This window comes from Coregonus clupeaformis, chromosome 30 (genome assembly GCF_020615455.1).
Source record: "Coregonus clupeaformis isolate EN_2021a chromosome 30, ASM2061545v1, whole genome shotgun sequence".
NCBI lineage: Eukaryota > Metazoa > Chordata > Actinopteri > Salmoniformes > Salmonidae > Coregonus > Coregonus clupeaformis.
Window position 1 is genome coordinate 41,129,330 of NC_059221.1, and position 9,772 is coordinate 41,139,101.

Here is a 9,772-nt window from a genome sequence, read left to right on the forward strand (position 1 = left end):
TTAGATATTACTGCACTGTCGGAGCTAGAAGCACAAGCATTTCGCTACAACCGCAATAACATCTGCTAACCATGTGTATGTGACAAATAAAATTTGATTTGATTTAGAACTGTTAGATATTACTTGCTAGATATTGCTGCACTGTCGGAACTAGAAGCACAAGCATTTCGCTACACTCACAATAACATCTGCTAACCATGTGTATGTGACCAATACATTTGATTTTGATTTATATATATATATATATATATATATATATATATATATACAAAAGTATGTGGACAACCCTTCAAATGAGTGGATCCGGGTATTTCAGACACACCTGTTGTTGACAGGCGTATAATTTCGAGCACACAGCCATGCAATCTCCCTAGAAAAACATTAGCAGTAGAATGGCCTTACTGAAGAGCTCAGTGACTTTCAACGTGGCACCGTCATAGGATGCCACCTTTCCAACAAGTCAGTTCGTCAAATTTCTGCCCTGCTAGAGCTGCCCCGGTCAACTGCAAGTGCTGTTATTGTGAAGTGGAAACTTCTAGGAGGAAAAAAAAAACGGCTTGGCACACGCTGAGTGCCGCTATGTGAAAGACTTCGGTGAAGAAATTATTCATAAAGGTCTGAATATTTGTGCAAATGTTTTAATTAATTTAAGAAAGATCGTACAGCCCATTGTAGCATTAACAAAAGCACTGTTTACACGATCCAATCTCACTCCCCCCACCCCCCTGATACAAATTACAACCAATTTGTTTTAACTCAAAATAGTTAAATCATAATCATTTGCATTTGAAACATCAGTAGTCCTTCATTTCTAGTGAACCTTTCCATCATTATTCAGGCACGTGAGGTTTGGTCACTTCACATATTATGAAGTTAACACTTCTCTTTCACATCACTGACGGCAACAGTAAATGGATTTGATACAGTTCAGGGAGTCTGACCATTTTACTGCTGGTAAAAATCCTGAAGCCTGAAGAGACTGTTGGCTGTAGAAGAGGGTAAGAAGCCTTCCCTTCTGTTCCTCTGTGGCCTCCCTGGAACATGACAGTCAGTCGACCATTTTGTTTGATTCAGAATCTCTTGCTCTTCATCGTCGTCCTCAGTAGCCGTCTCCTCCCCCTCGTCTTCCTTCTGACGTAATAATGGTAGTTCCAGGTCTGGGCTGTTTTTGATGGGCAGCTGTCTCAACGAGTGAACTTTACCTGGAGTACATTAGAAAAAGAACACAGAATGACTGTATATGAAGGCTAGCCAGTTGAAATACTGTACCTTTCTGTTAGCCTCGGAACAGTCGGCAGAGCTGGCTTCAATAACAAGCAATTACAACATACCTAATATACCGACTACACCAGGAATAGACAGACAACAATTTGCTTTCATTTTACAGTGTATGGTACGACATCCAGCTTACTTTTGGAATAGTAGGTTTTCAGTCCCACGTGTAAAGAGATACCAGACACACAGACAGCGAAACCCATCCAGTTGAGTCCACTCATCCTGTCCCCCATCAGACCTGCTGCCAGCAGCAGGGTACACAGCTCCTACAGGGGACCGGGAGGGTACATTAGGGGGAGATGGACAACACAGGGAGAGATGGTGCGCGTGAAAATAACCAATTCATGTGAGGGAGCAGGTGTGTGCAGAGCAGGGGTTGAAACCGGTTCAGGGAACAGAACAGAAAACCGTAAAACAACAACATTTGTCATGGAACAGAATCAGAAATAGGAACAAAAGTGATCTATACTGTTCCGGAACAGAACCGTTATATTAAAATCATGGGAACCGTGTAGTAACATTATTTTATGTTCAGGGCATTATTTTCCAGTCCCCACAAAAAAACGCAACTAAGTGCCTATGCAAAGCCCTCACTCTGTCACTTAGAAACGTATTCCAGTGTCTGCCTGTCTGCCAGCTGAACATCTTTACCAGTGTGTGCGTGTAGGCTACCTGCCCCGCCCCCTCCTCATGCCCCGTCCCCTCCGAAGCATAGACTAGTAGCCTACTGACGTTACAAGCGTGATTCAGAAATTAGGGAGAGATTTTTAATTAGAGAAATTGATTTACCTTTTTCAATGCTAGTTAAGGATATTATAGTTATCACATTTCACATTGGGTTTGTTTACTACAAAAAGGTAAGGTGTGTTTTATTTTAATTCAGGTGCCGCTCTGCACACACAAGCTTCAAGCTTGTTAGCTAGCTAGCTAGCGAGCTGGTCCAACGTTAAGCCAACGCTCTGAAGTTCAAAGACATTCAAAGTTCCTTCATAGAAGTCGCTCCTCCGTAGGTATAATTCTAACTTATTGTTGAAGTAATTTAATGTTGAGCTAAATGCACACAAAAAATAATGGTTCTGTTCACAACGAAACGATTGGAATATAATTTTGGTTCAAACCCCTGGTGCAGAAGGATACAGAGTGTGACTTGTGATATACACGGTTATCCTCCATACCTTAAAGATGCCTGCTATGGAGAGAGTGAGACTGGAGGTCTTTGAGACTAGCAGGAACTCTGAGAAGCCCAGGCCAAATGCCAGCGATCCGCCTATACTCAGTGTGGCCAGAGAGTAGAGCAGGGGAGAGAGCTCATTCACACGGAACAGCCTCTCTGAGGTACTCAGGCTCAGTCCTGCCGAAAGAATCAGATGGAGAGAAATCGTTCTGCACTGACACACAAATAGAGGCACTATGTCATGCCCAGACTGACAGGCATGGACTATCACAGACAGGTTAGAGAGCATAGTAAAAGTCTTACCTTCATTGAAGAGGAAGAGTGGGAAGAGACCCATGAACATGAGCGGCTGTAGGTGGTACATGGTGTCTATTGGGTTCTGGAGCCCTGTGGAGTAGAATGTGGAAGAGGCTGGGGTTTACTGGACTGAATGCCTAATCAGGGAATAAAAGGACAAGTCCAAGACCCAACGTGACCGATATGGTTTTTGGGGTCCGATTCCGATTTTTGGGGGGACAATTACCGCTGTAATTTTTTTCACACTGGATTCTCATAAAGTGCCATCCAAAAGAGCAACTGTCCAATAACTATTCTTCAAATGTTGATTGTATACATTGTGACAATAATGACATCATGAGAATGGCCGCAAGTGTTCAGATAAGCATGAGATTCCCTTTTTTCATACGATTGAATTATCGTCCGATACCGATATGAGGGTAAAAGGTCAATATCGACCGAACTACCCAACAACAACACAATGACAGTCGGTAACTAGTCTCCATAGGCAGACTGGTTGCCTCCCACATTAACAACGTTCCGACATACAGTCGTGGTCAAAAGTTATGAGAATGACACAAGTATTGGTCTTCACAAAGTTTGCTGCTTCAGTGTTTTTGGATATTTTTGTCAGATGTTACTATGGTATACTAAAGTATAATTACAAGCATTCCATAACTGTCAAAGGCTTTTATTGACAATTACATTAAGTTTATGCAAAGAGTCAATATTTACAGTGTTGACCATTCTTTTTCAAGACCTCTGCAATCCGCTCTGCATGCTGTCAATTAACTTCTGTGCCACATCCTGACTGATGGCAGCCCATTCTTGCATAATCAATGCTTGGAGTTTGTCCGAATTTGTGGGTTTCTGTTTGTCCACCCGCCTCTTGAGGATTGACCACAAGTTCTCAATGGGATTAAGGTCTGGGGAGTTTCCCAATTTCAATGTTTTGTTCCCCGAGCCACTTAGTTATCACTTTTGCCTTATGGCAAGGTGCTCCATCATGCTGGAAAAGGCATTGTTCGTCACCAAACTGTTCTTGGATGGTTGGGAGAAGTTGCTCTCTGAGGAAGTGTTGGTACCATTCTTTATTCATGGCTGTGTTCTTAGGCAAAATTGTGAGTGAGCCCACTCCCTTGGCTGAGAAGCAACCCCACACATGAATGGTCTCAGGATGCTTTACTGTTGGCATGACACAAGACTGATGGTAGCGCTCACCTTGTCTTCTCCGGACAAGCTTTTCTCCGGATGCCCCAAACAATCGGAAAGGGGATTCATCAGAGAAAATGACTTTACCCCAGTCCTCAGCAGTCCAATCCCTGTACCTTTTGCAGAATATCAGTCTGTCCCTGATGTTTTTCCTGGAGAGAAGTGGCTTCCTCACTGACCTTCTTGACACCAGGCCATCCTCCAAAAGTCTTCGTCTCACTGTGTGTGCAGATGCACTCACACCTGCCTGCTGCCATTCCTAAGCAAGCTCTGCACTGGTGGTGCCCCGATCCCGCAGCTGAATCAACTTTAGGAGACGGTCCTGGCGCTTGCTGGACTTTGTTGGGTGCCCTGAAGCCTTCTTCACAACAATTGAACCTCTCTCCTTGAAGTTCTTGATGATCCGATAAATGGTTGATTTAGGTGCAATCTTACTAGCAGCAATATCCTTGCCTGCGAAGCACTTTTTGTGCAAAGCAATGATGACGGCACTTGTTTCCTTGCAGGTAACCATGGTTAACAGAGGAAGAACAATGATTTCAAGCACCACCCTCCTTTTAAAGCTTCCAGTCTGTTATTCTAACTCAATCAGCAGGACAGAGTGATCTCCAGCCTTGTCCTCGTCAACACTCTCACCTGTGTTAACAAGAGAATCACTGACATGATGTCAGCTGGTCCTTTTGTGGCATGGCTGAAATGCAGTGGAAATGTTTTTGGGGGATTAAGTTCATTTTCATGGCAAAGAGGGACTTTGCAATTAATTGCAATTCATCTGATCACTCTTCATAACATTCTGGAGTATATGCAAATTGCCATCATAAAAACTGAGGCAGCAGACTTTGTGAAAATTAATATTTGTGTCATTCTCAAAACTTTTGACCACAACTGTACACGGTTTTCCTAGGTTTGGGATTCTGAGACTAGGTGGTAACTGACCCAGCTCTGCTTTCTGAATCAGGACCTGCGTGAGGGTCCACCGGATCCCGCCGATGAACGATGCCAGCAGTACCATGATGAAGCCCTCCATGTTAAACTGTGTCGACTTGAAGGTGAACATGAACAGACCGCTGGCTATCAGAAGGACCACCACCATCAAGTATGGGTTCTGGAGAAACAGAGCGACTTGGGGGGTCAGAACAGAAGTCTTGCTTTTGTCCACATGCAGACATTTGACAAAGGGCATAGAAACTCAGATACATGCATTGATTTACATAGAGGTAATGGAACCAAAGACTACCGGTCTTTGCGCTAAATTAGCGCTAATGATAGTTAACATTGGCTCGCAAAACTACCTTTGCTAAACTATTATTGCAAAAATCCAAAACTATCCCTTTAAATACACAAAGGAAGTTGAACTTCCTCCTACGCATTAAAAACATAATCCATTCACTTAATCATATAGCTCTTAACATTGAAAATTGAGTGCAGAAGTGGAGAGCTGGTAGGAAAATCAATTAGGCATGTATTTTTTAAACTGAGTGCCTAGATGGAAAGCTTGAAACTGCAGGGACATCAATTAGGCAGGTCTTGCCGCCTTTGTAGTAAATAATGAGCCAGGTATCACAGAGATGAATGTTGGAGGGGGTGACCATGTGAGGCCATTCCTACTGTACACCTAGGAGCTGCATGAGAACAATTATGAGTGGGGCGTTTACATATTCACAGTTTACCGTGAATGTGGTCTCTGCGAACGCAAGAACGTAGTCTTTAAAACGTGCGTTTGCGAAAACAAAGCGAGATCGGATTGAATCCCAGCCTAAGCAGTTGTAGAATTTTTTTTCGCGCAATTCTGTGTCATGCAACACCCATGGATACTACTGGATAAACAATGACCAAGAAGAAACAACAACACTTATCCTATCTCAAGCGACCTACCGGCTCCTCTAGTTTAAACACCAATGAGAAGAAGAGGATGAAGAGCACTGCAGAAGACTTGGTCATTGTGTACCTGGAGGACACAACCAAAGACACATTTTAATGCCAGTCAAAACATTGACGGTCGTGCGAACCACAGATCAAAGTCAGCTAGGTATACATAGTAAGCACACGCACACTTACAAGCTGATGGTGATGAAGAGGAAGCTCCAATTGGACAGTCCGATGTCCAGCGCTGTTGCCATGGCTGAAAGAGACAGCTTTTTAGGACTGTTGATCACACCACGGCATACTGCTATATTCCTAGCGCCAAAGGATTTTAATTACATCTACCTCAATAACAAAGTCAGTGAGGGAAAGATAGGAAGGTGGTCATTCAAGAGTCATAACTTTGACTCTTGAATGTCAAAAACAAATCACATAGTTAGGTCATATTCATTGCACCATGTTGATTCATGACAACAGTAGAGACATTTGCACTGAGAGACTCTGTAACAGTAATATCTGACAAGCTGTAAGGTGCATTTAAGAAGTTACAGCCAAGATTCGGGGAAAGGAAAATAGGAGACAGTGGCTTCTTATCACAGATTGACTATGCCTTGTATGATGTAGACCGAAGTCCATGTCGATTATACCATGTAACCTGGACTAACACAAACAACTCAAACTGTTTGGCATAAATACCCCTAATATCTGCAAAGAGTGCCCACTAAAAAATCATCCATTGTATGTAGTGATTCACACACTCACCGATCGGGGCGACCTTGGAGAGGTAGTCTGTCCAGTTCACCATGACCCGAGGCTTCCCTGTCCTGCATTGCATGGCCGAGCGGGTCAGGGTAGAGAGACAGAAGATGACGGTGAGGTGGACCAGCGTCATGAACAGTGGATAGTGGAAGCCCTTAGAGAGACACAGAGAGAGGTGGGAACACATTTTGCAAACAGTGACAGCGAGTTCAGCTACATGGGCACGGCATGCAAATCAATATACATACATCAAGGTAAAAAGGGTGGCTATTTGAAGAATCTCAAATATAACATATATTTTGATTTGTTTAACACTTTTTTTTGGTTACTACATGATTCCATATGTGTTATTTCATAGTTTTGATGTCTTCACTATTATTCTACAATGTAGAAAATATTAAAAAATTAAGAAAAACCCTTGAATGAGTAGGTGTGTCCAAACCTTTGACTGGTACTGTATATAAATATATATATACACACACATATGTGTTTTATTGTCACATACACCAGGTGCAGTGAAATGTGTCGTTTTACAGGCCGACGACCATAGCAGTACGGCCCATCTGGAGCAAACAATGGTTAAGTGCCTTGCTCAGGGACACAGACTGATTTTTCACCTTGTCAGCTTGGGTATTCAAACCAGTGATCTTTCGGTTACTGACCCAACGCTCTAACCTCTGGGCTACCTGCCTTAAAATACCAAAATACCACGTTATGTCGCATGAGGAGTGTGAGCCAGCTTCAGACTCACCTTCATCAGCCACTTGTTATAAAAAGTGATGCCGATGGAGAAGACATAGTAAACGAGGACCAGGCTCACAGTGCGGACTGCCCGGCATAGGACCTGGACAGGGCAAGGCATTGTGCAGGTTCACCCTTCCCCGCAAGAACTACTGCAGGGGCACCATCTTCAAAAGGGAGCAATGTACCACGCTGTGCTGTGCTGAAGGCTGGGCAGGGAAAGGGGAGGGAAGAGGGAGAGAGAGAGAAAGATGGGAGTAGTTGACAATATAATTAAAGAGAAAATAACTCTGATATAATTTGCTGCTAGCTGAGCCTGAAACCTGGTCTCAGAGCATTTCGTATTATTCTGTATGTAAATCCGAGACTCAAATTTAGTACAATATGTTACGTTTAGTATCGTCAGAGATACTTTTGAGGAGATGGGAAACTCCATTGAAATCGTATTACGCCCATTGTGTACGTTGCCCATGCTATGTCAATGGGCCGTGTGGTGCATTCTGGGTGATTCTGGGACAAGGAGAGCTCTCCTTCAAGGAGTGAGCGAGAGTCAATTGGGCGCTAGCTCAAAAACCCAACACTAGCATGAATTTTGTCAACAAGAAGTACAATATTACAAATATTTTCCAAGATGTGAAATAATTAACTTGCTATCTGTAATATTGTATAGCTTTGGAAAACCGCCATGTGTCTCAACTCATACCCTGACTTTGAGAAGGTATTAAAGTGACGATCAGCTTAGCAACCGCGTGATGCAGCATGACAACGTGAATGCGATTGGTCTACAGTCTGCTGGGTGGGGCGTTATACGTTCCTCCATTCATTGCCCAATGGGATTCCTATCTCCTCCTTTCTCTAATATCTCTGGTATTGTTACATAAGACAGATGGTTACTTAAGGCAAAAATGAGGAGGGTGGTTGGTTGGTCGTATAACGCGAACATCTAACAACCCAAAGTTTGTGAGTTCGAATCTCATCATGGACAACTTTAGTATTTTGGCGACTTTTCAAGTACTTACTACTTTTTAGCTACTTTGCAACTACTCAGCATGTTAGCTAACCCTTCCTCTAACCTTAAACCTTTTAGCTAACCCTTCCCCTAACCTAACTCCTAAACTTAACACTAACCTTGCTAACGTTAGCGACCTAACTAACATTAGCCACCTAGCTAGAATTCGTAACATTTCATACGTTTTGCAAATTCATAACATATTGTATATTTTGCAAATTCGTAAAATATAATACGATCTATAATTCGTAACATATCATACGAAATGGGTGATGATATCCACAAATTAATACATACTACACAAAACGTATTATACTAAATGGAGTGTATCGGGTTTACATAAAGAACAATACGCAATGCTCTGAGACCAGGTTGCTGCGAGCATGTGACTGAGAGTACAGAGTTGAACTGTCTGTTTGACCAGTCTTATCAGTGAGCGAACTCCAATGTTTAAGTTGGCACTGACACCGGCATAGGTTTACGTGTGTCTGGTGGTAATACTACACATGAACATACAGATTTGACCAAAGTGTTCATGTTTAACATTGTAGCAGTCACCAGAACAGCCGGTGGCCAAACTAAATAGATGCATTGCTGATGACACTGGAAAGCACAAACCAGGGCCATATGGCTAACCACGGGGCTAGTAGTCGATAACTTGCTAGCTAGCTGCGGTTGTCAGCTAGCTGCACCAGAGATCTTATGAAAAACGTTTAAAACTGTGGCTTCAATCTGGTTGAATTCACCAGCTGGCGAACGGCGGCGGTAACGTTAGCTAGCAAGCAAACTAGTTAATCAAAGTTTGGCAAGTCCCGTTGGCTGCTGTGCAAAGCTAGGTCTAATTTCATTGTAATTGAAAATAAATAACGTAACGTTGACTAGCAATCTGACCAAATAAAATAAAAAAAACATATGGCTGTAATGGAAACATTGTTTTACTCACCAATTTACAGTAACGTTACTTTTGTTGTTGGCAACTAGTCGCTCCACTCTACACACGGTCCACGGCATCGCCCATCCATAGTATTTTTTAACAATAAATCTATACAAAAGGTACACGGCGAACAAGTATACGTAAAGAATATACAAAGAACAGTAGGGGCGGGGCTAAGGGGTACAGTAACACATTACACAAAGCCCTTAAGGGGCATACACACATTTATAATTCTAACAGCTTTTTAGTTGGTATTTAATTGTCTTAAAATATTGTTCAATGTCTTTTTGTAACGTAAGAAAAAGGGGTGTTTTATTTGTGAATATGAAATTTGGCCAAAAGAATAATGAAATTATAACATAACGTTGTTTACAATTATTTATATCGTAGGTGAAGAATCTTAGCAGTCCACCTCTCCATAAAATCTTAATAAATATGTTCAACTATAAATCTACTGATGTCTTGCCACAGATTATTTACATGAATACAGTGCCAAAAAAGATGCAACACCGTTACTGGGGTGATCGTT

At 42.4% G+C, this 9,772-nt stretch overlaps 1 protein-coding gene across 1 annotated transcript; it reads right to left on the minus strand.

Annotated features, from left to right (window-relative positions):
* Positions 1-622: 622 nt before the first annotated feature.
* Positions 623-9,409, minus strand: LOC121546026 (solute carrier family 35 member C2-like). Its single transcript, XM_041857006.2, has 10 exons — positions 9,253-9,409; positions 7,311-7,509; positions 6,563-6,713; positions 5,996-6,059; positions 5,813-5,885; positions 4,874-5,042; positions 2,753-2,836; positions 2,451-2,626; positions 1,412-1,541; positions 623-1,202 (listed from the first exon to the last, which is right to left on the minus strand). The coding sequence occupies exons 2-10, from the start codon at positions 7,419-7,421 to the stop codon at positions 946-948; spliced, it is 1,215 nt and encodes a 404-aa protein (XP_041712940.2). The 5' UTR covers positions 7,422-7,509; positions 9,253-9,409; the 3' UTR covers positions 623-945.
* Between the last annotated feature and the right edge of the window lie 363 nt (positions 9,410-9,772).